General features: G+C 47.9%; 1 protein-coding gene across 1 annotated transcript in view; it reads right to left on the bottom strand.

Moving 5' to 3' along the window:
* Window positions 1-27,077, bottom strand: part of DIAPH1 (diaphanous related formin 1) — an 867,093-nt gene that overhangs the window by 507,806 nt on the left and 332,210 nt on the right. Inside the window, exons 8-9 of the mRNA XM_085617784.1 lie at window positions 22,306-22,445; window positions 4,091-4,199 (exon numbers count right to left, since the gene is read on the bottom strand). Coding sequence (XP_085473910.1) covers window positions 4,091-4,199; window positions 22,306-22,445 — 249 coding nt within the window. The remainder of the gene's footprint in view (window positions 1-4,090; window positions 4,200-22,305; window positions 22,446-27,077) is intronic.

The following is a 27,077-nucleotide window of genomic DNA, read 5'->3' as shown; positions in this document are numbered from 1 at the left end:
TCTCATGTTGCTGGCAGCCAATCAGAGTGCTCGCTCCCACAGGAGAATCACTGCAGCGGGAGCGAAATGTTCCAAGGGAAAAAAGCTCTCTGGGTCAATTAGAATGCTCTATTTTTAAAGTGGCCTCCTGCAAGACTCTCGAGAGACTCTTGCACCCAACCATTCAAATATACATATATTTTTTCACCTTAATTTCTGAAAAAATTAACTGAACTGATTTACACTAAATCGCAAAATGCACAATCGGTAGACCAAGATCTAGCTTCCTGCCAAATTTGGTGTAATTTCATTCAGCGGTTTTAGCGGTAGCGCTTCTTAAAAAAAAAATTCTATGGAAAATGCATGGGGATTTTACATCTAGCACTTCCTTCTACAAATTCGTATGGGTGCTGTTCCCTCAAAAGAACAGGTCCTGTTCTGGAAACAAAGCTGGCCTAACTTCCTCTGCCATATTTGTGGAGAATTTGACGAAAGCTTATTACACTTTTTTGTGTATTTGCCCTGCAGTTAATCAACTTAGACAAACATTACTCCGCCCCGTCTTTTTCACACTCAAGATAAGATCCAGCTCAACAATGTTAACTAATTTTAGTTTTGGCGAAGGGGGCTGCTTGGATATTAACACAGCGAGACTCTGGGGTGAGAATGGCTTCGAGACAATAGAGGACTTTCTTGTGGGAAATAGATGGAAAAAATGGGAAGAAGTTCTTAGGCAAATCCATCAACCGAGTACAATCCTACAATGGTCTTTTTGTATGTTACACGCGGAACTTAGATATTGCGATATAGCTAATTTATTTCACAAAAGAGATATATCAACAGCATTAAACGACCCTCATTAAAGAAAATCAGCATGTGGATCAAAGTATTAAAAGAGGATAATGCAATCGAGGTATTTACTAAAGTCAGTGACAGGTGGAAAAAGAGGGAAGACGTTGAAATTGGCAAACCGACATGGGATAAAATTAATAAATTTAATTAAAAAATCTTCCGCGGTGCGAACTTCCCAACATATGCAATTTTATAGTAAATGGCTTATTTATAGAACTCCCTCATTTCTCCACAAAATCTATCCCCTGGTCGAAGATAAGTGCTTTCGATGCGTAGAGAAGGGCACCTGGAGTCATATCATTTGGGAATGCCCAAAAATAACGGAATTCTGGGAAGAAATAGGAAAATACCTATCTATTTCGATCAGAGCCAATATCCAGATCGATATATCAATATCAGTACTAGGCTGCTCTCCGAGCCCCACTCCACACGATGAGGCTCTGTTTATAGCATCATTAATAGCCAGATCCCTAATCCTACAACTGTGGAAATCAGAGAAAGCTCCAACCTTTCAAGCATGGAAAGCTAAACTACTTCGGATCCAGGGTAGGGAAAGAAAATATGCATTAAGAGCAGGAGCACTCAGGAGTTATCATAAGCACTGGAGCACGTTTGAAAGCTAAATGGATCAACATCCTCTGCTATGAGAATGACACTTTGCATTTCATATGTTTAGATAGGTGTTAAAAGATCCAATCCTACAGCAGAATTCCCTTTTCTTTCCTATTCTCACTATGCACTTTATTTACTAATATGCTTGCTGATGTTTAATATACTGCTTATGTTGTATTTATTTTGCTGTTATGCTATAATGAAGTGATTATAATTATACATATTTATATTTTCCAAATTCCTAATTCTTGATGTTAATCTGCATGCCTGATGACCCTTGTAATCTCTTTCTGTGTCTATGAACTCTCAATAAAAAATATAAATTAAAAAAAAAAAAAAAAGATCCTGCTGCTGTGCAGTGATGACATTATTGAATAGTAAATCAATCCAGCTCCCCTGCAGGACTGCCATGTTCCTATTGCTGACACAATTACATCTGAAAATACCGGGTGCAGCTGGCTATTGAGCACTTTGCTCTATTGGTTTATAATATAGGAGGACTTCTCTTTTGTACAGTATGATGTTTTAATAACGGGTTTTTTCTAATTCATAATGTTCTTAGCAGCTATTTTAACTTTCTCTGCAATGATTTTAATTAATTTGCAAATAAACCTATTACTTACTTGCATGGTGAATTTGCATTTTTGGACCCCCTTTTTTCTCAGCCCCCGCTTAAGGGATCACCCTGAAAGTTTCCAGGAAGGAGTGGAAGTGAATTTGCTTTGTTTTTTAAAGGTTTTGTGAAGATTAACCCCTTAAGTGCCCATGACGAGATAGTCTCGTCATGGAGCGCGGTTGCGCTGTGCCCATGACGAGACTATCTCGTCATGAACCCCGCCCGCTAATGAAAGGCCCGGCACAGGGTGGGGAAAGGGCGGGGCACTGAAGAGGTTAATCAAATGGCATGAAAGTTATTACAAACAAAAAAGCGCCTTGTCTATGGAAAAGCAATCCTAACTGTAACTACCAAGTGGATAGTGTATGTATGTGGCGTATATAGATAGCTATACACACATTATATATATATATATATATATATATATATATACACACACACACACACACACACACACACACACACACACACACACACACACACACACACACTTAACAAATCAGATTATCTCTTGTTCCCCATGACCATACAAATTCACGGTGTTAATTGGTGTTTTTGTATATAAAAGAAATTACTGAGAAGAAAACATTTTGAAGAAACAGACTGAATTGTTTTGGAGGAGCCAGTTTACGGTCAAGGGAAAAAAGGCCTAGACAACACTTAGCCAGAAGGATAAAGAAAAAATTATCTGAAGACAAGTTCTGAATTCATTCAGAAAGGATGGTTGCCTTAAAGGCACCTCCTTGCGTCCCCACAAAAATGCTCACAAACACACCTAGTCCATCTTTAGCCACAAGATGCCCAAGGAACAGTTTAATTGGCAATTATGTTGAACTCCACCAAGAGGATGGCAAGAAAGTTACATAGGTTCTTGATCTTCGGTAATGACGTTTTGGTTTCATTCAATTTCAGTGAGTGAACACAAGCTAACCTCTGTCTGCCTATATCAAAGAAGATGCTATTAATAAGGCTGTACTTCAACTAGGTGATCACATTCACTAGCTTTATCAAAAGGAAAGACAGCCGATAAAGCAGGACTATAGTTCAAGTTGTAGCATATTAGACATCTATTAAGCACCAGTAAACAAGAAAAGCAAGAGAGTTTCTGTACCCCAACAGTCTTATGACCAAGAGAAATGGAATAACCATGAACTTTGAAGATAAACTTATGTGTCCTTGAGGGTTAAGAGTTTACAATTTGGTAGGCCTTGAGATAAGACTCCCCATTAATTAAATTCAGCTAAATGTATTTTCTGTCTCCAAGATTACGCCAGGAAGGAGATTGTAAACAAGGCAATACAAATGTGGCAATGTTTCTTCCTCTGTACAAACAAATCAACCAAAGTCAGACACTGTATTAAATATTAGCAGGGGGCGACAAAAGAGTGTTTACATTGATGAGACACAAGTGTTTTATGCTATCGTTTTAGTATTTGTTTGTATGGTCTGGTTAAACTGCCCAGTTACTTAATAACTAAAAAACAAACCTACAATCTGACCTGGCACAAGGATATTAAATAGCACTGGAATTATCGCCATTCAGTCGCTATGTGGTTTCATACTTTGAAATGCTTATTGGGTAATTCAGTTAGGTGTTTTCTTGACCTACTAAGAATAACTATCTCACCTTCACTGGGATCCCTCAAATTCAAAGGACTACAGTTTTTCACCCAACAGGTGTCTCACTATGTTTGGTGGCTTATACAGATCACAATAGAGACAACCACTTTCATAAAAGTAGTAGTAGTAGTAGAAGGAAGTAATCCATGACAAGTGAAGGCTGTATAACTAGTGCCATGGAATAATTGCCTCAACAAATCAGTCTTAAAATACACCGCAAAAGTAAACATTCTATCGAAATATAAATTCACTAATCCATAATAAAAGGATTCAAAATGGTCTACTCCTCTAAGGAATTGGTTACAGGTTGAATAATGTATCACTATATTTTTCAGAGGCGAATATCTATTCACACTCGTGTGACAAGGGGTTAAAGAAAGCTAACAACAGGAAAAAGTGATTAGACAATACCTTCAGAGCTACAGAAGTTCCACTTTTAAGCCCATCCAGCAATGGTTTGAAGCGGTCCACCTCTTCCATCTCAGCCCGCTCCGTCATTGCTTCAAGGACCCGCTCATTCCTTAAAGTGAACAAACAGCATGTAAGAGGAGTTTACAAAAATAGTACAGCAATAAACGCAGGCCCTTAGATAAGAAAGAGAATTTTCCTTAGTTTCACAAAGATGAAATTACCCAACCAGAGTGATGGATCACCAATAACTTTAATTATATATGGCACCATCATTTTCATTCAGCAAGTGTGTGCTTAATGCCCATAAAGTGAACCATGAACCTAATGTAACAATATTTAAGTAGGTAGCAACTGTCACAATACTCAATTTCATCAAAATAAGCTCGAGGTTTCAGTGGCTACTGTTCCCAGTTGAAAATCCACTACCTGTAATCAAGCAAAACAATACAGTTAAAGGTGTCATATGAGGGTGACGTGTCTGTCAATAAGGCTTTGTGGACATGAATTCTCAGAGCTTCGTGACACTGCAAAATTCTAGCAAGCTCACCTAATGAGGCAATGCAACAAACACTACTCTAAAAGTAGAAAACCCAAAGTCTAAATCTGGTGGTTTTGGTGACTGCAGAGCTGTTGGAAAAGCCCCACACATAATGGTGACCAATTGAAGATCATGGAGCTTCGCTCACTCTTTAACAGTCGTACCTGGATGAGAGAATGCCGTAGAGACCTGACTGGGACAGACCAGTGGCAAGGATGAAGAAACTTACCTTAAGGATGGCTGACATGGTATGATGGAGAATAGACAAGAGCATGTTAGAGGAGGTGCTCGTTGGGCTTCTCGCAGAATTAGGTCCATGGTCGGTACCTTGAGACTTCCGTGTAGCCGAGATCCTCCGGTCACTGCTCCCACGAGCCTGAGAGGTGCGGACCCTGGATGTGAGCAGTGAGGAAACCCGGGGCTCTGAACTCAATCAATCAATCAATTGCATTTATAAAGCGCGCTACTCACCCGTACGGGTCTCAAGGCGCCGTCTTCTCTGTGCTCAGTTTAAGCCGGCTGTCTGTCATCCAGTTCGCTACTTCCTTCATGCCTTCGTGTAGTCTGGTTCTTGCTGACGTGGGGTTGTTGGTGAGGGATAGGATGAGCTGGGTGTCGTCTGCGTAGGATATGAGGTTGAGTCCGTGTTTACATGCGATGTTCGCCAGGGGGGTCATGTAGATGTTGAAGAGGGTGGGGCTGAGGGAGGATCCTTGGGGGACGCCGCAGATGATCTCCGTAGCTGTGGATCTGAAGGGGGGGAGGCGGACTCTCTGAGTTCTTCCGGAGAGGAAGGAGATGATCCATTCCAGGGCCTTGCCTCTGATGCCGGTGTTGTTGGGGCGACGTATCAGGGTACGGTGGCAGACCGTGTCGAATGCTGCAGAGAGATCCAGGAGTATGAGGGCCACGGTTTCTCCTTTGTCGGTCAGGGATCTGATGTCGTCCGTGGCTGCGATGAGGGCGGTCTCGGTGCTGTGGTTAGCTCTGAAGCCGAACTGTGAGGGGTCGAGTGAGTCGTTGGTTTCCAGGGCGGTGGTGAGTTGAGCGTTGACGATTTTCTCAATCACTTTGGCGGGGAACGGTAGGAGCGAGATGGGCCGGAAGTTTTTGAGTTCGGTGGGGTCTGCTGTTGGTTTCTTTAGGAGGGCGTTCAGTTCGGCGTGTTTCCAGTTCTCCGGGAAGATGGCGGTGGTAAAAGATGTGTTGATGACGTCTCGGAGGTGGGGTGCGATGATGTTGTCGGCTTTGTTGAAGATGTGGTGCGGGCAGGGGTCGGATAGTAATCCTGAGTGGATGGAGTTCATGACGCGGGTGGTTTCCTCGGTGGTGGTTGGGTTCCAGGTGTGGATGGTGGTGTTGTCGGTGGCGGGTTCCGGTGGAGGGCTCGTGTTGCTTGTGGTGAAGCTGTTGTAGATGTCGGTGATCTTGTGGTGGAAGAAGGCTGCGAGGGAGTCGCAGAGGTCCTGTGAGGGAGGGATGGAGTTGTTTTCGGCGTCGGGGTTGGAGAGCTCTTTGACAATGCCAAATAGTTCCTTGCTGTTGTGGGCATTGTTGTCTAGTCTGTTCTGGAAGGCTGATTTTCGTGCGGCGCGGAGGAGTTGGTGGTGTTTGCGGGTGGCGTTCTTGAGGGCAGACATGTTCGCGTCGAGGGTGCGGCATTCTTTTTTGGAGTCCTTGAGGTCGGGGGTGAACCAGGAGTTTTTCTTGTGGTTGTTTTTTTTTGCTTGGGTCTTCAGGGGGGCCAGGAGGTAGGCGCAGTCTGAGATCCAGCTCGTGAGGTTGTTGGCGGCTTCGTTGGGGTCTGTAGTGCTGGTGGGTGGGTTCGGAGTGAGGGTTGATGCGAGTTGTTCCGTGGTGATTCGGTTCCACTGTCTTCTTGGTGGTTGTTGGGCGTGGTGATGTACGTTGGTCCTCTTGATGCTGAAGTGGACACAGCTGTGGTCTGTCCAGGAGAGTTCGGTGGTGTGGCTGAACGAGATGTGTTTGCTGGAGGAGAAGATGGGGTCGAGCGTGTGTCCGGCGTAGTGGGTGGGGGTGTTGACTAGTTGTTTCAGTCCCAGGTTGGCGAGGTTGTCCAATAAGGCGGTGGTGTTGTTGTCGGTGCGGTTCTCCAGGTGGAAGTTGAGGTCCCCTAGGAGGATGTAGTCGGTGAACGGGAGTGCGTGTGGGCTGATGAAGTCTGCGATGTCTTCGCTGAACTTTGTGCGTGGTCCTGGTGGTCTGTATACGAGGGTGCCTCTGAGGGTGGTCTTGGGGTCGCTGTGGATTGAGAAGTGGAGGTGCTCGGCGTCGGGGAGTGAGTCGTCGGTGTAGGTAGCGATGCGGATGGAGCTCTTGTGGGCGATGGCGATGCCTCCTCCGGTGCGGTTGGTGCGGTCTTTCCTGATGATTTTGTAGCCGTCGGGGATGGCTATGGCGATGTCGGGTGCCGAGGAGGGGTTCATCCAGGTCTCGGTGAGGAAGGCGATGTCCGGGTTTGTAGAGTCGATGAGGTTCCACAGTTCGATGGCGTGCCTGTGGGCGGATCGCGTGTTGACCAGGATGCAGTCGAGGTTGTTTCCGGGCGAGTCGTTCCTGTTGGGTGCGATGTGAGTTCGTAGGCAGGTGAAATGGCAGTTGCGGCAGGTGAAGGGTCCGTGGGTCCGCTTTGGGGTGGCGTGGCAGCAGCCCGGCGTGTGGCCGGGGTTGAGAGTGGTGAGGACGGCGGAGTCGTAGGTCAGGCGGGGGCGGCGGGGGAGGTGGGGGTCGCGGGGGCCAGGGGTTGTGGCACTGGGCGCGGTCCAGGCGCGGACGGGCTTGCCTTAAGCGCGCCTTCGGCGCGCCCGCTGCGCGGCCTCGCAGCGGCCGCCATTTAAGGGTAGGAGGGGTCAGCTGGGAGGCGGGAGGCGGGAGGGCAGGCGGGGGAATCCGAAGGTGGGAAAAAAGAGCGGCGAGGAGGCCTGGAAAAAAGGCGGCAAAAAGGACGGCGAGGTGGCCTGGAAAAGTGGCGAGAAGGCCTAGAAAACCCTAAGAGGGAGGGGGCTGAAAAAAGAAGAACGGCGAGAGGGGGCACACGGCACTCAGGGGGCACACGGGAAAAAAGAGGATTTACAGTCAGACCGGCAACACAAGCACTCAGGGTACACGGGAAAAAGAGGATTACAGTCAGACCGGCAACACAAGCACTCGGGGTACACGGGAAAAGAGGGAGCACACTCACACACACTCACAGGAGGAGAACAGTGAGGAGGGCAGTCAGGGACTGGTGGCGCTGCGTGAGCAGGGGAGCGACCTACCCGAGGGTCAAGGGTTGCTACCTCTGCCTCGCAGCCGCCGCCATTTAAGGGTAGCCGGGGAGGAGGGGTCAGCTGGGAGGCGGGCGGGTAGGCGGGGGAATCCGAAGGCGGGAAAAAAGAGCGGCGAGGAGGCCTGGAAAAAAGGCGCCAAAAAGGACGGCGAGGTGGCCTGGAAAAGTGGCGAGAAGGCCTAGAAAACCCTAAGAGGGAGGGGGCTGAAAAAAGAAGAACGGAGAGAGGGGGCACACGGCACTCAGTGGGCACACGTACGAGGTACACGGGAAAAAAGAGGATTTACAGTCAGACCGGCAACACAAGCACTCGGGGTACACGGGAAAAAGAGGATTAGTCAGACCGGCAACACAAGCACTCGGGGTACATGGGAAAAGAGGGAGCACACTCACACACACTCACAGGAGGAGAACAGTGAGGAGGGCAGTCAGGGACTGCACACCTGCTGAGGGTGTGATGAACTTGTTGATAGACAGGACTGACAGTTGAGCTGTACACTGCAACTTTGTACTTGCAGAACCGGGAAATGTCCCTAATCAGCCCATAAAAAAATAAGAAATCTGGATACACAGGGGTACTGGGAAAACATGATCAGAAGCTTTCCTAGCAGAGGCCCAAACTAATTTTTTTTAAATTATTATTTCAGTAGGTTTCCTGGCTTATCAACTGCTTCGATCATACAAGGAAGCTACTAACTGGAAGTGGTTTACTAACTTTGCTGCAAGGTGTGTCCTTTAACTCTATTAAATGTGTTACTGCGACGGGGGGCGTGGCTAACCGACGAGCATGGCGGACGCAGGTTAGAGTAGCTCCGCATTGAACCGGACTGTTGCGGCCGACACAAGCTGAAGCCGGGGCCACCTAAAGCAGGACGATCGGTGCAGCGCATGGACACTGGGAGAGTTGCAGTTGTTTCCTGCGGGGGGACGCAGTACTTCATTATGATTAGGAGCGCTGATGGACGCCAATTAGATGTTGGAAGGAATCCCCTAGCCCTTTTATGGACCTGGCGACGCTGGCGGTGTGTGTATATCCTGCACAACGCGTGGGCGCCTTCTGCTTGGGACACCTTAGGGGGTGGCTGCTTGGCGGACATTAATCCAATGCCTCAACTGCGACACAGACTGCGACACAAGCGGAGGAACATCGGTGAGGCGAAGAGCTTTTGGGGCCTGCTTGTGTTGTGACAGGGAAGACAGGCTTGGATCTGGACAATGTGTATGAGGCTGTTGTTTATGGCTGTCCAGTGGGCGTTAGCCACTGGACGAGTAGAGCGGTGCTCCCCTGGGCCGACGATTGACCTTGCCAGGTTTGCCGAAAACTACCACTGCGCCATCATTTATGCGCTGTTCTTGTGCCTCATTAGCGTATTGGTTGCTGTTGTGGGGGCGCTCACTGTTAATGTGCAGTACTGCTGCCGGGACTGGTAGTAGTGCTGGACCAGTACCAGTAGTTGGCTCTGGAGCTTTGTCGGTGCGGTCTGGTACTGGCTGGGCCTGATTGGCAGGACTGTGCTGGAGCACGCAGCTGGCTGATTGTGTTAACTGGTACAGAGCTTATCGCTCGCACAGATGGGCCGCCCTAGAGCTAAACAACCAGACCCCCCTGCGCAGAATGACCCCGAGGAGGAGACCCCGCATGACACTGCTGGCAGTAGCGGCTCTGGGACTGTTCCACCAACGGCGCAGGGGAAGCAGATTGACAAATTGGATTTGATTCTGAAAGAGATACCAGTGTTGCCCTGGAGACGCAGATTGGTACGCTTTCGGTGGGACTTAATTTACTGAAGGCAGATCACAAAAATCTGGCGGAGAAGGTGAAGTCTCATAAGCTGGCATTGGACGATCTAATCCCTCAGCAGACAATACACTCATCTCAGTTGGGAAACATGCAGCGCCAAATAAAAGTATTGCAGGACAGGGTGGATGATGCGGAACGGAGGTCCCGGAGAAACATCATCAGGATTTTGGGTATTCCGGAGAAAAGTGAGGGATCTAACCCTACTGCCTTTGTGGAGCAATGGCTGAGAGACCATGTTAAGTCGGAGGGTCTTACAGATTATTTTAGTGTGGGACGTGCACACCGACTTCCCCCCAGACCTCCTCAACCTGGGAGACCGCCTAGACCACTCATTGCGCTTATATTGAACTTCAGGGTCCAGGACACATTTTTGAGAGCAGCAAAGGAAAAAGCCCCAATACTCTTTGAAAACAAGACTATATCACTGTACCCAGATTTCACGTTGGCGGTGCAGAAGGCTCGTGCAACTTTTCAAGATGCCAAACAGAGATTGAGGCAGCATCATCTGAAATATGCTCTATTGTTTCCCGCTAGACTCAAGGTGATTTACAACCAGAAGGCAATATTTTTCGACAATCCTGATGAGGTAACTGATTGGCTGGAAATAACATTCTCCTTTCAGCTATCGCGATCACCTTCTCACTCGACTGGGAGTGGAGCTCCGCTTCAACAGCATCCTGCAGGCACTGCAACATCTGAGACAGTGCAATTGGAGTCGACCTGTGAGGGTTCTCCCACTGTGGCGCAGGTTCAGAGAGACGCCCTTGTGACCGCAGCTGCCATGGCAGAGCTGGACAAGAACTCGACGGGCGGCACGGTGGACTCATCCAATGAAACAAATGACCAGTATGGCTCTGATACCAGCTTAGCGATATTTCCACTAGTGTCTCCACAGTCGGCAATTGAGTATATTGGATGAGGTTTTCCACCATTGTCTACTGGTATTGTATGCTACAATATGATTGTATAAGTATAATGTGTAATTTTGAGTTAAAAATGGGGGACTTGGATTCTAGAGGGTAGGTTGATAAATGTGTGTTGAGTTGACTCGCGACTTGACCTCTACGAAGCAAAGGCATGACCTATTATTGTATCATCATCCATTGCTGGGAGCGGCTGGAGGTGTTTAATAGACCGGTTGGCCCTGGTCTTCAATTTCATTTTCATCACTGTTGTACAAGTTGTACTAAAACTACATGGCCGACAGCAGGTATTATTGTTTTCTTATTTTTTCAAATTAATGTGTGCACTGGCTCAAGTGGTTGAGCCCCCCCCCCGCCCCCCCGCCCCCACCCCCCTTGGCAACTGCTCCACACCATGAAAGGTGTGTAATGTTAACCTTGTATGTTGCTATGGTTTGGTTCCTCGAGGTTATAGACGGGAACCGTGTATTGGGGTTGTTTAAGGTTAATGAAGGCTCAGCTAGGTCCTGCGCAAGGTTTGGTTTGATCGGGGTGCCCGCCAGCTGCAGGCATTTCCTTTACTCATTGCAGAAATGACGCAATCTAAAAAGTATATATGCACCTCCTGGAACATCAGAGGGCTAGGGTCCATACTTAAAAGACAGATTGCTAGCGCAATTCAATCACATAAAAACTGATTTGGTGTTTTTACAGGAGACTCATTTGGTGGAAGCGGAAATAGTTAAATTACGGAGGAAATGAGGGGTCAGTTCTTTTATACCTCATACTCTGCGTTCGCGCGCAGGGTTGTAGTATGGGTTCGAAATGGTATCCCTTCTAAGCTAATAGAGCAACGGAAGGACATTAATGGTAGATACATTTTGGTGAGGGTTACATGGGATGGTGAGAATGTTGTTCTCTGAAGCATTTATGCCACAAACTCGGAACAAGATAGATTCTTGGAGACTCACAATACAGTGTTGTTGGGCTGTGAGGCTTACCCCTGGATAATTGGTGGTGATTTTAACATGGCGTTGGATGTAGCGTTGGATAGGGCTCATCCGCCATTGCAAAATTCTAATAGCAAAAAATTAGCGGAAGCCTTGCAGCGCTGGGCGTTGGGGTGGGGTGTGGGTGATGCCTGGAGACTATGTCACCCCACTAGCAGAGAATATTCTTTCTTTTCTCACCCACATGGCCTCCATACTAGGATAGATAGAATGTTTTGCACACAATTTTGTGGCCTCAGTAAGTGATGCCACGTATTTGGGGAAAACCTTGTCGGATCATAAACCTCTGGAAGTAACAATACAATGGGGCAGGGTGCCAGCACCAGTACCAACGTGGAAATTAAACCCTGCATTACTGGAAGATCAGATATTTCATGCTGTCCTGTCCGATGCTACTAAGAATTATTTTGATGAAAATGTAGGTACTGCTAGTAGTTATCAAACTGAATGGGACGCGTATAAGACAGTAATCAGGGGGTAGCAATTAGCACAAAGACAGAAATGAGGAATACACTGATTCAGAGCATCACAGACATAGAAGCTAAGCTGGGTGAATAGGAACGAAAAGCAGCCACTCATGTATAACAACAGGATGAATTCCAGGAGGCAAATATACAATATGCTGAGTTATTAAAGGAGCTACGTATAATTGATCATGCTATGTATATACAGAAACAGCATGCATCAGCAGACAGAGCGGGGCCATTGTTGGCTCAATTGATAAAAGATGCCCCGACGTCCTCTCCCATTTTCGAGGTAAAAACAGGGAAGGGAACCCTTGTAGGCACACAACTGGAGATCAATACTGCTTTCCAAAATTATTATGAAAAACTGTACGATTCCCCGGGAGTACCGCACTATTTAGATTATGATTCCTTCTTTGAAGACATACAACTGCCGCTCTTAACAGCTGAGTGTAAGGAGGATTTGAAAAAGCCGGTAACAGTACAGGAAATCCAAGTGGCAATAAAATCGCTTCCACGCAATAAGGCGCCGGGTGGGGATGGGTTACCTGTTGAGTTTTATATGGAATATATAGATATGCTGGCCCCCAGGTTGCAGCAATTTTATCAAACCTCGCTCGCCACGGGGACGCTACCTTTTAACACATTGCAAGCGTTGGTGGTGCCGCTTCCTAAGCCAGGTAGGGATTCGGTAGAGATAGGGGGGTACAGGCAGCTTTCGCTTTTAAACACAGACTACAAAATTTTAAGTAAGATACTGGCGAAACGTCTGCCCTCTTTAATCCCCAAACTAGTACATATTGATCCATGTGGTTTTGTGCCGGGGAGGAATAAGGCTCTCAACATTAGGAGGCTGCACCATATAATGCAAAGTACAGCTACATCGGTGGCAGGCAGGGATGTATTTCATTGGATCTTCGCCAGGCTTTCGACACCTTACATTGGCCTTGTATGCTATATGCCCTTAGTAAATTTGATATCCCTGTGGAACATACTAATTGTGTGAAGTTACTATACACTAATCCCACAGCTAGGGCACGCACAGGAATTTATGTATCCAAGCAATACCCTGTTGCACGTGGAACAAGGCAGGGTTGCCCCCTATCCCCATTGCTGTTTATATTGCTGTTGTTATACACCATTTGTAAAGCAGCAAGTCACAGAGGCATACCCATATACGCGACGGTACATATAGTTTCGGCGTATGCGGGTGATATAATACTGTATTTCAATGATTTAAATGACACATATGATCCTCTACCAACTATTTTTGACACTTTTCGAACAATCTCGGGGCTGTCAATCAATGAGAACAAATCATACGGGTACTGTTTTAAAGATAATGCACATGTTGCAAGCACTTCGATTTGGGCAGTGGACTTTCCAGATGGCGCCTGTTACCTTTAAATATCTGGGTATTCATATCTATCGGGAACCACAAGATTTATTGGATGGTAATTTAATGCGAACAATTACTTCACTTAAGTCCCAAATAAAACTTTGGGTTTCCCTTCCCCTGTCAGTGGCGGGGAGGGTGGTGATCAGCAAAATGGTATTGCTGCCCAGACTTTTGTACTTTTTCACAAATCTCCCGGTTTTGGTCCCGATGTCGGGGTTTCGTCTGCTGGAAAATGTTATTGATTGAGTTAATATGGGGGACGGGACGCAGACGGATTAGTTTAGTGAAGCTTCAATTGGACACTAGGCATGGCGGACTTGGGGTCCCGAATGTACAGGCCTACTGTTATGCGAGCCAACTACAATGGTTAACTTATTGGTTAGTGGGCAAAAACTTGCAAGAGATAGCGATGTCGCGCCAAGAGTGGGAGAATGGAAGCTTACACAGGTTATTGTTACCGGGGGGGGTAGGGAACCGATAGGTGCTCCCCCTCTGTAGACAGTGGCATTGGCGTATTGGAAAAGGGCACTCCGCTATACCAAGAGGCTACCACTGTATGCTCCCAACATCCCATTGCTAGGTCTTCAACTACCTTCAGGCACTATCACGAACAGGAGAGTTAGGGCATGGAGCAATGAAGGAATTAATAGCATAGGTGAATTTTTTGTTGATGGTACACTTGCAACACATGATGTCTTTGTGAGAGCTCACGGCGTGCCTCCCACTTTATTTTTGATTCATGCACATGTTACGAGGTATATTCGTAAGGCCTGGGCACCGAAAAGACCCATTGACGAATGATCTGTTAAACATGCAATACCTGATGGGGAATGGCAGTCATATTACGAGATGGTTATATAGGGATGTGCGCACAGTAGTGGGGGCCCCCTAACAATCCATACGTGATAAGTGGGAAATGAAATTGAAAAGATAGGCAAAGAGTGGGTGGAGCTTCAAGTCCATACCAGAGTACCCCATACCTCACAGTAGCGCATGTGCTGCACAGGCTCGACCTAAAGAACAAGTTACTTACCTTCGGTAACGATGTATCTGTAAGAAACATTAGTTAGTTAGATTCCTCAACTTAGAATATCCCCAGGCGTCAGGCTGGATCCGGAAAGATTTGTCGTCAGCAATACCCCTTGCGCGTCGCTAGGCGTCGTCTGCAGCTCCGCGTCCGTCGACGGCGTCGTGCGCCGGAATGACGTCGGAGTACTTAGACGCCACCCTCGCGCGCTGACGTCAGTTCTTGTACATAGCTTTCCGCGCCAGGAACGCAGAGCCATGCAAGACACCGACACTGGTGCCAAAAAATCTAGGGCCCTGAAAAGGATAACCTTAACCCTAGATGTCAGTTCGCAGAACGGGAAGGATGGGTGGGTCGGTGAGGAATCTAACTAATGTTTCTTACAGATACATCGTTACCGAAGGTAAGTAACTTGTTCATCTGAAAGAAACACGTTAGTTAGATTCCTCACCTTAGAATAGATACCCCAGCAATACCAACCCCGGTGGTGGGTCTGCGAACCAAGATCACACCAGAAAGTCCTGAAGAACAGAACGGCCAAAGAAGCCGTCTCTCCGGACTTGGCTGTCCAAGCAATAGTGCTTGGCAAACGTGTGCAGTGAAGCCCACGTCGCCGCCTGACAGATGTCCTGCAAGGGAACTCCCCGGCCCAGGGCAGTAGTAGCCGCTGTGGCCCGGGTGGAATGGGCCCTCAACCCAACAGGAGGGTCCTTTTTTGCCAAGGAGTAACAAAGTTTAATACACAACACGACCGACCGTGAGATGGTCCGTTTGTGTACCGCTTTCCCCTTCTTAGCTCCTACGTATCCAACAAAAAGTTGGTCGTCCACCCGGAACTGTTTGGTGCGGTCCAAATGAAAGGACAGCGCCCGTTTTGGGTCCAGAGGGTGGAGCCTCTCTTCCTCTTTTGAAGGATGCGGAGGCGGAAAGAAGGTGGGCAACGTGACAGATTGCCCGAGGTGAAAGGGGGTCACCACTTTCGGTAGAAAAGAAGGACGAGGCCGGAGGACAACCTTGTCCGGATGAACAGAAAGAAAGGGAGGCTTAGATGACAGAGCCTGGAGCTCACTCACCCGTCTAGCCGAGGGGATAGCTACCAGGAAAGCAGTTTTCAGGGTCAGAAGACGAATGGGACAATTGTGAAGAGGCTCAAAAGGAGCGCACATCAGAAAAGTCAGAACAAGATTCAAGTCCCACTGAGGCATTACAAAGGGGACAGGAGGGAACATGTGAGTAATGCCTTTGAGAAAACGGGAAACAACCGGGGACTTGAAAAGAGAAGGCTTATCAGGAAGCCGTAAGAAGGCAGAGATTGCAGCAAGATAACCTTTCAAGGTGCCCAAAGCAGAGCCCTGCTGGGCCAAAGAAAGAAGAATGAGTAGAACCTCAGAAAGAAGGGCGTAAAGGGGATCCACAGCCTTTGCTGTGCACCATGCCACAAATTTGTTCCACCGGCAGGCGTATACCGTCTTTGTGGAGGGACGCCTGGCTGCCAGAATGACATCACAGACTTCAGGAGGCAAGTCAAATGGCATCAACTGCCGCCGCTCAATCTCCACGCATGGAGGTGGAGGCTGGACAGGTTCGGGTGGAGGACCGTCCCCTGCTGCTGCGACAGAAGGTCCTCCTGAAGAGGCAGTCGTATCGGGGGATCGATTGACATACTGAGTAGCTCGGGATACCAGAACCTTCGTGCCCAATCCGGAGGCACCAAGATGACTTGGGCCCGGTCGCACCTGATCTTCTTCAGCACTCTGGGCAGAAGTGGTATAGGCGGAAAGGCGTACAACAGACCGCAACTCCACTCGCGACGAAAACCGTCTCCGAGAGAGTGCTGCCTTGGAAATTCCAACGCACAGAACTGCTGACATTGAGCGTTACCTTCGGTGGCGAATAGATCTAACCAAGGCTCTCCCCACTGCCGAAAGAGACCTTGCGCCACGTCCGAGTTCAGACGCCATTCGTGATCCATCATGCACCGGCGGCTGAGTTAGTCTGCTCTGACGTTCAGAGAGCCCGCCAGATGTTGAACCACCAGGGTGACGCCCTGGTGTTCCAGCCATGTCCAGAGGCGCAGAGCCTCCTGACAAAGGGTCCACGACCCCACCCCGCCCTGTTTGTTGCAATACCACATGGCGGTGGTGTTGTCCGTGAACACCTGCACGACACTTCCCCGGACAGAGGGAAGGAAGGCTTTCAGTGCAAGCCGGATCGCTCTCCGCTCCAAAAGGTGGAGTTGAGCCTCCGCCGGAGACCAGAGTCCTCTGATCTCCGCCTCTCCCATGTGGCCCCCCCATCCCAGGAGGGACGCGTCCGTCACTACTACGTGCTCCGGCTGGGGTAGGGAGAGGCATCTGCCGCTCACCCAATCGCGGTCCGTGAGCCACCACTACAACTGTTTCGCAGTGCCCTCCGAGATCAAGACATGGTCGGACAGGTTGCCTCGATACTGGGCCCACTGAAACTTCAGGTCCCACTGCAGAGCCCGCATTCCCCACCTGGCGTAATGCACCAACAGGATGCAGGAGGCCATCAGCCCCAGAAGCCGCAGCACCAACCTGACCGAAACCCAGGATAGAGGCCGAAAGATGGGAATCAGACCCTGAATATCCCGGACCCGCTGTTCCGGAGGATAAGCCCGGAACTGCGCCGAATCGAGACCCGCTCCGATGAAGAGGAGCTTCTGGGAGGGACTCAGGTGTGACTTCGGCACGTTGATGGAAAACCCCAGCAAATGCAGGAGATCGGCCGTAGTCTGGAGGTGGGAGACGACTTGCTGGGGCGAGCCTGCCTTCAACAGCCAGTCGTCGAGATAGGGGAAGACTGGAACCCCCGATCTGCGCAGATGAGCTGCGACCATAGCCATCACTTTTGTGAACACCCGAGGGGCACTGGTGAGGCTGAAGGGGAGCACGGTGAACTGAAAGTGCTCCTGACCCACCGTGAACCGCAGGCAACGCCGGTGGGCCGGCAGGACGGGGATGTGAAAATAGGTGTTCTGCAAGTCCAATGCTACCATCCAATCTCCAGGGTCGAGGGCAGCCAGAACCTGAGCTAAAGTTAGCATCATGAACCGTTCCTTCCGGAGGAAGGTGTTGACGCTCCTGAGGTCCAAGATAGGGCGCAGGCCCCCTTTGCCCTTCTTGGGAACCAGAAAGTAGTGGGAATAGCAACCACGGCCTACTTCTGGACCAGGAACGCGCTCGACGGCCTCTTTGGCCAAGAGGGCCGTAACTTCCTCCCGCAGAAGATTCAAGTGATCCTCCGATATACGGTGGCACTGCAGTGGCATGGCTGAAAGGGTCGTCTCGAAGGGGAGGGAGTAGCCCCTTCGGACAATTTGCAGCACCCACCTGTCCGATGTGATGGACCGCCAGTGGAGCAGGTGATGGTGAACTCTGCCGCCCACTGGCGTGGAATGGGCCTGAAAGCTCGGACTAGGAGGGCTTTGAGGCGGATGCTGCCGGGGTGGATGTGGACTGACCGCGTTGTCCCCTAGAACCGCCACGGCGGAACCCACGTCCGCGACCGCGTGCAGGTTGGTTCTGCGGCCGGTGGCTAGGCGGACGTGAGGAGGCGCCCTTTTCTTGGCCACAAAAGGGGCGAAAGGCGGAAGTGTGCGGCCGTGGGGCAGAGAGACACAAGGACGTGGCCGTAGCCCGGGAGTCCTTAAAACGAGCCAGCACACTATCCGCCTTCTCACCAAAAAGGCGAGCGCCATCAAAGGGCATATCCATGAGGGTACTTTGGACATCCCCCGAAAAAGACGTGGAGCTCAGCCAGGCATGGCGCCGGAGCGCCACCGTTGTGGAAACCGCCCTACCCAGCGAGTCCGTGGTGTCAAGTGTAGGAGAGTAGGGTCTGCAATCCTATGATCACCCAGATTTTTTGCTTTTGCTTCATTGGTTTACGACTTTCCCCGGCTGTGGGCCTGCCAATCAAACCCACAGCCTAGCTGTTCTCTCTCGAAATTAACACGCATGTACATTAGGTGCATCCACTAATTGGAACTGGGCCGCCTTATCAGTCCCTGTATCAGCATACCACAGGTATCCAGGGCATCGGTGTACCCAGGGCCTACCAGGGGCTGCAGCATGTATTATGCCACCCCTGGATGGCCACCCAAATCTGACACAACTGGCTGCACGACAGCTGGGGCAAGGTGGTGTAATCACCCGTTGCTTTAGGTGTAGTATTCCTATACCTAACCCTAAAATGGACACATGGATTCCTATCAGTCACTCCTATGGCAGGCCTTATCAATCCTGAAGGCAGAGTGCGAGGAATCATGTGGGATGGTGCTCTGGCGCGAGCTGAGCCCGTCGACGGCTTGCGGAACCAAGTCCTAATAGCCGTTCCATGGTGACGCGGGCCAACTACCTTAAACTGCATTATAATCCTCGCGGTTATTTGCTAACTTTGGCATCGCATCGCCCACACATGTCGAGTAAGGTGTCATACGAATTGGAATACGAACCCCTCGCCAATTCTGGCGACGGGGTTAGCATTCCGCCCTTCTAGAGGGACACGACATGGAAGTAACCTTGAACCCCGGTTAAAGTTGACTCAAGCCTCAGCATCACAAAATGGATGCTGCCACCAGACACAAGTCTGACCTCCCGCTGCTGGGGGACCTTCCAGCGAGGGGAGCTTGGACAAAGGGTTTCCTGTCGGGGGCGGTGTTAGCACCATCCCAGACAGGGTTTGTGTATCCCAGGTAGGCAGGGCTGAAAGGAAGGTGATTGCAAGTGGCACCCCGGTGCTCACTGTGCATAGCCCGGCTCAAACCAGTTTCGGGGGCACCCCAGCCCCTGAGCCGGGGCGAAGCCGGACAAAGGATAGGGGTGTAACCACCCACCTCCTGGTCCCACCCATAGGTAGGACCTAGTCACGGGCCAGCCCCTTTTTCTAGAATAAAGGTAGGAGTGAGTCCCCTTCCCAAATTGGATAATTCTGAATCTTGAACTACTTTCCTCGAAAGGAACTCTTGACTTTTTCCGAAGACTCTCCCTTGTGGCTAAGGAGTAGCCACCCTGCACCAGCAGGCACCACCTAAGCGCTTGCGGTTTGCTGTGCGTCTCTCCCACGGATCAAGACTGCCCAGGTCGACGAGACCCGGGTTCCCTGCCATCTCTGACCTCTACCTACATCGTCAGCCCAGCTGAGATTCGTAGGTGTGAGGAGTCCTGCGGGACCGGCCATCTTCAGAACCTGCACGATGCTTATCTAGCACGCCCACCGAGGGACCCTCGAGTGAGTGCACCTAGGGTTTGAGAAGCCCTAACCCTGAGTGGCTCCAGCACCGAAGTCCGCCTCCCCAGCATCCACGAGATCTGCGTGGGGGCCCTTCTGCTCCTTGCTGCTCACCGCGTTGTCCGGCCACTCGCCGACCGGCTTGTGGCCCTCTTCACGACGCACCACGACAGTTTTGTATCAGTGGTCTGGTTGCTCCAGACTGGCTCTTGCTCCCCTTCAACAGAGGAGTACCTCGGACCCTCCTGGTCCACTCCAGACGCCATCTTGACTCCCCCCGCGTGGGCTTGCCACTGCCAAGATCCGCTGCCCCCTTTCTGGGCCCAGCATCATCGACAGCAGACACCTTCGTGGGACAGCTCGCCCTCCATCCTGGTCGCCGCCGCGCCTCCTGGTCCGAGGAACAGCCGAGTCCGACGTCATCCACTCACCTGGTCGAGGTGACTTCAGCCGGTACCTTCCTGGTACCCCCCCCCCCCCCGATCGCTGGCTAGCGGTTGAGAACTGAGTCCCCTCTGCTTTCAGGTTTTCTTCATCACCGATCCAGGCTTGGATCTCGCTGAACATCGACACTGGTCGCCTGCCAGCAACTTCTTCTTTCAGGCTCCCGAGACTACAACAAGGACTCCCGACATCTTGCTGAACCCCACGCAGCCGCAGCCTCTGGCTAGGTAACTCGAGCATCTCGGTGCTCCACCGTAGGTTCATTCTACAAGTGTCCAGCTCCTTTCCCGTTTAGTCCAACTGATCGGATCCCTCCGGAATCAGTAACTTTAGACTCTTTAACCTCTCCCATTCCCACTTGCAGTGTAAATGGTTTCGTGCCCTTCGGGCATTTGTGTAAATTGTGCGACTAGAAGTATTTTCCTAAGAGTTTTGTATTGTGCTTAGCTCCCTGACTCATAAAGAGCCAGGGTAGTCTTGTTATAAATAAATATCCTTTATTTTCATAACAACTTGTGTGGTGTCCTTTCACTTGGCGTTCAAGGGGTATATGTGGTGGTAAACAGCTGGCTTAACACGCCCTCTAGAGTTTAGCCTGAAGACTGCTCTTGTCCACGCTACTAGGATAGCTGGTCTATAAGGTTGACTTACAACCAATCATCAATAAGGGTCGTTTGGAATGATACACAGTGATCACTAGAATAGTGAGCACTACATATCAGGCCAACTTCTCACATCAAGTACACACCGTATGGCATGTCGCGCTGCATCTCGCCCGTCAGCAAGTGCCTGGGAGAGACGTGTCCGGGCCTCCTCCGGACACAGGGGCAGCACATCCTCGCGGGGGTGGGACCACCCTGACCCTCGGCCGAGTCACGCGACCGGCGAGGGGAGTCCGAAGAGCGGTGTCGCCTCTTGGATCGCTTCAACTTGCCCGACGAGCGATGATGGTGACTGCGGCTCCGCGACCGGTCCTTGGACCTCCTCCTGGACCGGGACCGTGAGCGGCGCGGAGCCGAGTGCCGAAGCTCGAGAAGCTTACGGGACCGCTCCCGCCTAGACTTTGAGGTCAGGGCCTGACAATCGGGGCACGACCCCGCATCGTGGTCGGCCCCCAGGCAGTAAAGGCACAGGCGATGGTGATCCGTCACCGACATCAGGCGATGACAGGCGTCACAGGCCTTAATCCAGGCATCCTACCGGCACCAGAGTCGAGTCGACAGAAGACCAAAAAGAGTCAAAACATTTAGTCAAAAATTGACTAAGGTCTTCCCGGACCGGCGCTGACGCGGAAAAAAGAATAACTAACGTCAGCGCGCGAGGGCGGCGTCTAAGTACTCCGACTACGTCATTCCGGCGCACGACGCTGACGACGGGAGCCGCAGACGACGCCTAGCGACGCGCAAGGGGTATTGCTGACAAAAAATCTTTCCAGATCCAGTCTGACGCCTGGGGATATTCTAAGGTGAGGGATCTAACTAACGTGTTTCTTTCAGATAAAAGAGGACTGTGTTGTGACGTCAATTACGGCCTACTGCCTTTACGGGTCCATAGAGACCTGTGGAGAGGTGGGGGGGAATAACAGTATTGCTCTCGCGCCACCAATCACCATTCCTCCCATCCGTTGGGGGGGGGTGTACAGAACCACGATTGACAGGACTTTCTTCTGTGCTCAGCCACTGACAGCAAAGCACCAGCTCTCTATGCTCTTAGAGAGCCTAGCCATTGGCTTGGTAGGGGGCAGGACCGGGTGGTGGAGGGAGAAGTGGCAGAAACCCAAATCCTGGGTTTTATAAATATTATTTAGAAAAGAGGTGGGCGAAATTAGCATAATTTGATTTTGCATAATTGTTAAATTTCAGCAAAACATTAAGCAAAATGCAAACCTGGCATTTGGCGCTTTATTTTAGAGCGAAATATGTACTTGTGCCCACTTTGGACGTGGGGATGCATATTGTGCTACATAAAATAGAGCAAAAAAACAAAAGCACTGAAGAGGAAGTAAAATACTGAAAACAGTTTTCAAACCAACTAGATACTAAGCAATGAATTACTGGTAAAGAAAGAACAAGATTGAAAGCTACATACATATCCTCTGGCTGAGGTAGGATGCAAAGGGCAGACAACAGCTTCAAGGCATCTATCATCATGGGAGGGAAAGCGGGATCAACAGCTTTTGCCAAAAGCAGAATTCCATCTTCCGTGTTCAACATGGTCTTTATTCCAAACTAAAACGAAAAGGAAAATAGGAAGATAATTTTATCTACTCCACCTGAAATAAGTCAAACGGTCTAACTAAGAAGTGTTCTACATAACCCATTATGTCACAGCTACTAGAGAATAGCTTGAAGAGAAAAATGATTACCTTGAACAAGGTATGAAACCATACTTACCAGTTACAATAGTTATTCAGCGACTCCAGCTTTTTAAAATAATGTGTACATTATCCTGAGGAGACCACAAGATTTTAACCTCTAAGTATTCAGAAATGCTATGGCTCCCTCAGTTCAATTTTACAGTAATTTCTATTTAGAGGAGGGTAGTGATAGATTTCAATCCTTAAGGGGGTGTAATATATATATATATATATATATATTCACTTAAAAAACCATAGGTTTCACACATCCAATGAAATTCCCCCGTTATAGTTAGTGCAGGCAACTATAACTCACGCGACCGCAATCCTCTGCTGATGATGTCAGATATTACATCACTGTATTTAGACACCTATTTACCCATGTCTTCTTCCATTAATCTTTAGCTATACATATATTACAAAAATTTATTTTTCAGAAAGACACATATGTCATCAGTGATGTAATATCTGACATCATCAGCAGAGGATCGCGGTCGCGTGAGTTATAGTTGCCTGCACTAACTATAACGGGGGAATTTCATTGGTTTTTTACGAGGGAAATGTCCAGCTAACTATAACATGTGTGAAACCTATGGTTTTTTAAGTGAATTTGCAAGGTTTTTTAAATGCTAATTCCTAACTATAACGTGTGTGAAACCTATGGTTTTTTAAGTGAATTTGTACGGTTTTTTAAATGCCAAGTTATGTATTTATTAATTTATTTATTTTTTCTGGTTTTTCACCGTGCGCGCTCCGTGGGCGCACGGTGCGCTTCACGCACCGTGCGCGCTGTGTGCGTTGTGCGTGCACCTCGCGGTTTTTCGATAAAATAAAAAAACTATTTTTTCGCCCTGGGGGGTCCTTCAGTGACCCCCTGACAAAGGCTAGGGGGTCAGGAACTGTCCACCCTGCCCCCTTTTCACGTTCTCCACCTTTGTTTTTCACTGCCTCAGACTGCGAGAGACAAAATGGCGGCCGACACTTCCTGATTTCGACCGATTCGAATGTTTCCTGACATCTAACAACCAATCAGAATTGCACTCGCGCACGGCAGCGTGCACGTACGGTATGCTTACCGTACGCGCACGGTGCGCGCCTATAGATATATATGTACTTTTAACTGCAATTTTCTCAGGAACTACTGAACAGATTGACTCCAGATATCCAAAAGGTACATCCCTGATCTGAGGACTACCTCTATGCCAAATTTCAAGTAATTCTGGTCAGCCGTTCGGGCTGTACCTTGGACTAAAGGTCCCTATGGAAAAATGCATGGGGAAAACGTGTTTTGGGACCCCCCTTTTTTCTCAGCCCCCGCTTGACGAATCCCCCCCGAGACTTTCAGGGTAGGAGCGGAGCGCCCCACCTATTTTGAAAATTTTGCGAGGATTCATCAATCGGCGCCAAAGTTATTCCAAATAGAATGTTGCGGATTTCCTATGGAAACACGGTCCTAACTATAAAATATATATATATATATATATATATATATATATATATATTATATATATATATATATATATATATATATATATATATATATATATTCAGAATTTTCAACTTTCGCTATTTAGATATGTTGTTGTCATATGCATACGATGGTGTGTTTCATCTGTTTTAACCGTGTTTACCAATTGCCCTAAAATTATACATTGATCAATAATCTGTTTGAATTACTTTTCGCACACAGCATTTTTGTTCTTGTGTTTTTTTAAGTCATATTGGCAATTTAATCCTTCCAAATATCTTTCTATTGCACATCCTGAATTTTAAAACTGTTTTTTATCAGTAATGTATTAGATACGTTGTGATTTTAACAGTCTGTTCTTCAGTTTCACCAACGTGGCACTCTATTTTCTAGAGCCACTAGCAACTTTTGTATTTATTGTTCCCTATCTCAAGGCACATCATGTGATCAAGCTCGCGTAATTTTTTATGATTGACATATCTTGCCTTGTATCAGTACTTTTTGTACATTCTTTTCCTGTATTGAGTTGGTCTGTTCTGTGTTTTTTCTATATTTTTTTATCCGTTCTATTTATTACTGCACTCGCACTTTAGGATTGGTTTGGCCTAAACGGTTTAGGGTTTTTCCCTTGCTGCTAATGATTCTAATTGTTGTATATAGGACTATTTTGCACTGTTTTTTATGCACTTTAGTTTTTAAGAAAAAACTGTATTTTTACAACTTTTATCATGCAATTTTGACAACAGGAGATTTTTTATCCATTGTTGGTCTTTTTTAGCATAATTACAATTTTTTGCACTAGTAGTGTTATTCTGATACACATGCTGCTAATCTCACTGATATGAGATTTTATGTATTGTTTGGTCAATTTCTGGTCTCTTTTTAGCCTGTGGTTTTTAGCCTATGGTCTTTATATATGTGACCAGCTCTTTACTTTTTCACTTGCATTTTAGTTAGATATATTTGCTGCCAAACTGACTAAGTTGATATATGCTGTATCTCCTCCGATATCTCGGTTTACCAATTAGTTTATGCATGACATCTACAGGATGCTTTAAGTCTAATGCAGTCACTGTGTATTCTTGAGTTGCATATTCGTTTTTTACGCTCTTCCTTTAGAGATTTGTCATCTTTGTTGGGTATTCAATTTGGAAACTTGCCCTTTATCTCTTGTAAGTTACTACCAACTGTGATGTAGGTTACTACAGAAGTGGATTTCTCTAATACACTATGTAATGATTATGGAAACCCCTTCTATGTACTTTTATGTATTCATACATATTATTTTCTTCTCATGGAAATTTTGCGTATTTTGCACATGATTATAATTACAACAATATTATTGTTCAGATGTATTGTATTGAACAAAGATTGCTGCAGCCTGTTTTCTATTTCTTTTGAGCCATTACAGCTTTTTTCTTAAGCTGGTTGTGCCCATTGTTTCTATTTAACACGTCACAATACGGAGACGCATCATGTAATCAAGCTCCCTGCGTGGAGCGAAACGCGTCATGGAGGACACTGGTCCTGTGATTTTCTTGGTTTGAATTTGCTAATAAACCATCACTGCTTCACCCACTTTCCGTGTTGTGGGACTTCGTAACACGAATATATATATATATATATATATTCTCCACGAAGCCTTTCCACGATGAAAAAAGCGTTCTTGAGCCCAGTTCCTTTAGCGTGATTATTTATTCAGAAATAGCAAACAAACACCCGACGCGTTTCGGTGCCACTGCACCTTGGTCGACTCGTGACCAAGGTGCAGTGGCACCGAAACGCGTCGGGTGTTTGTTTGCTATTTCTGAATAAATAATCACGCTAAAGGAACTGGGCTCAAGAACGCTTTTTTCATCGTGGAAAGGCTTCGTGGAGAATTGAATGAGGATCGCTACCTCGCTTGAGCCCGCCACCGCAAAAGCGGCAGGGAAACCAGCGAACTGTTTGAAAAATATATATATATATATATATTCCTCAGCCTTAGTAAGGGGGCATGCATATGTCAAGGACGTGGGCTCTCGTTGAAGAGTTGTCCACAGGACAATGGCTGTGAGTAGCAGAGTCTTCACCAAACCAACTAACAGGGTTTAAAAGTCTGTAGGTAGTGGGACTGACGTGAAAAGTTGTACACAGTGTTATATTCCATATAGGTACCCTATATAGGCACAGGTAACATTGCAACCTTTCACCTATATTCTTCCCTACATTACATACATAACGGTTCATAGGGACTGACCTTTTACCTAGATACAACACTGCATTCAGAATGCGGGTTTTTACCAAGTTTGAATCTCATACATTATGCATGAGGCTTCTTGAAAGCACAGCAGGACAAACTTCTCCTGTATAATATCTCTGTATAAAGTTCAGGCCCAACATCATGTCTTGTATATATACCCTCAGGACCCCTGGGGAGACCTATGGGTATATATACATCACATCTTGCTTAGAAGGACAGAGGAGACCGAGACTTCCCAGCTGACACACTGACCAGAGTCGCTGTGGTTCCTGCATCCAGACACTCCAGCTCGCACTGGTCTAACATCCCTCGCGGGGTGTCCAACTTGAGACCAGTAGAGGGTCCCATATTCTCTCATTCTCAGGTAATGGGGTTGACTAAATCCTAGAGGGATTCTTGGCATAACACCTACACAGATTCTAGGTACATCTAGTTAGGAAGGCATCGCAGAACTACGCACTTGTTATCATGTATTTTATGTACTTGTATATATTCAGGACTACTTCAAGATGGTAGAACTTAACCATCCCTTTACTTTCGTAGTACTTCTAATCATATATCTCTGCTACTGTCTAATGGTTGTTTCAGCTCATCTATTCTACACTAGAACAACAACTGTTCAATAAATCCTTATTTGACAAACACCCAGTATGTTTATTCTGTGTATCTCTGAGACAAACAAAGTGAGCACGAGTGACTGAGTGTAAGGTGGTATATTGTTTCAACCACCCTGATCCCTCAGAATCGTGATGTTCTGAGGTTGCCAAGAAGTACTCTCTCCCCGATAAGAAGAG

The sequence above is a fragment of the Triturus cristatus genome, chromosome 7, assembly GCF_964204655.1.
Source record: "Triturus cristatus chromosome 7, aTriCri1.1, whole genome shotgun sequence".
Classification (NCBI taxonomy): Eukaryota; Metazoa; Chordata; class Amphibia; order Caudata; family Salamandridae; genus Triturus; species Triturus cristatus.
Note: the sequence above shows the minus strand (reverse complement) of the source record. Positions and strands in the feature narration are given on the sequence as shown.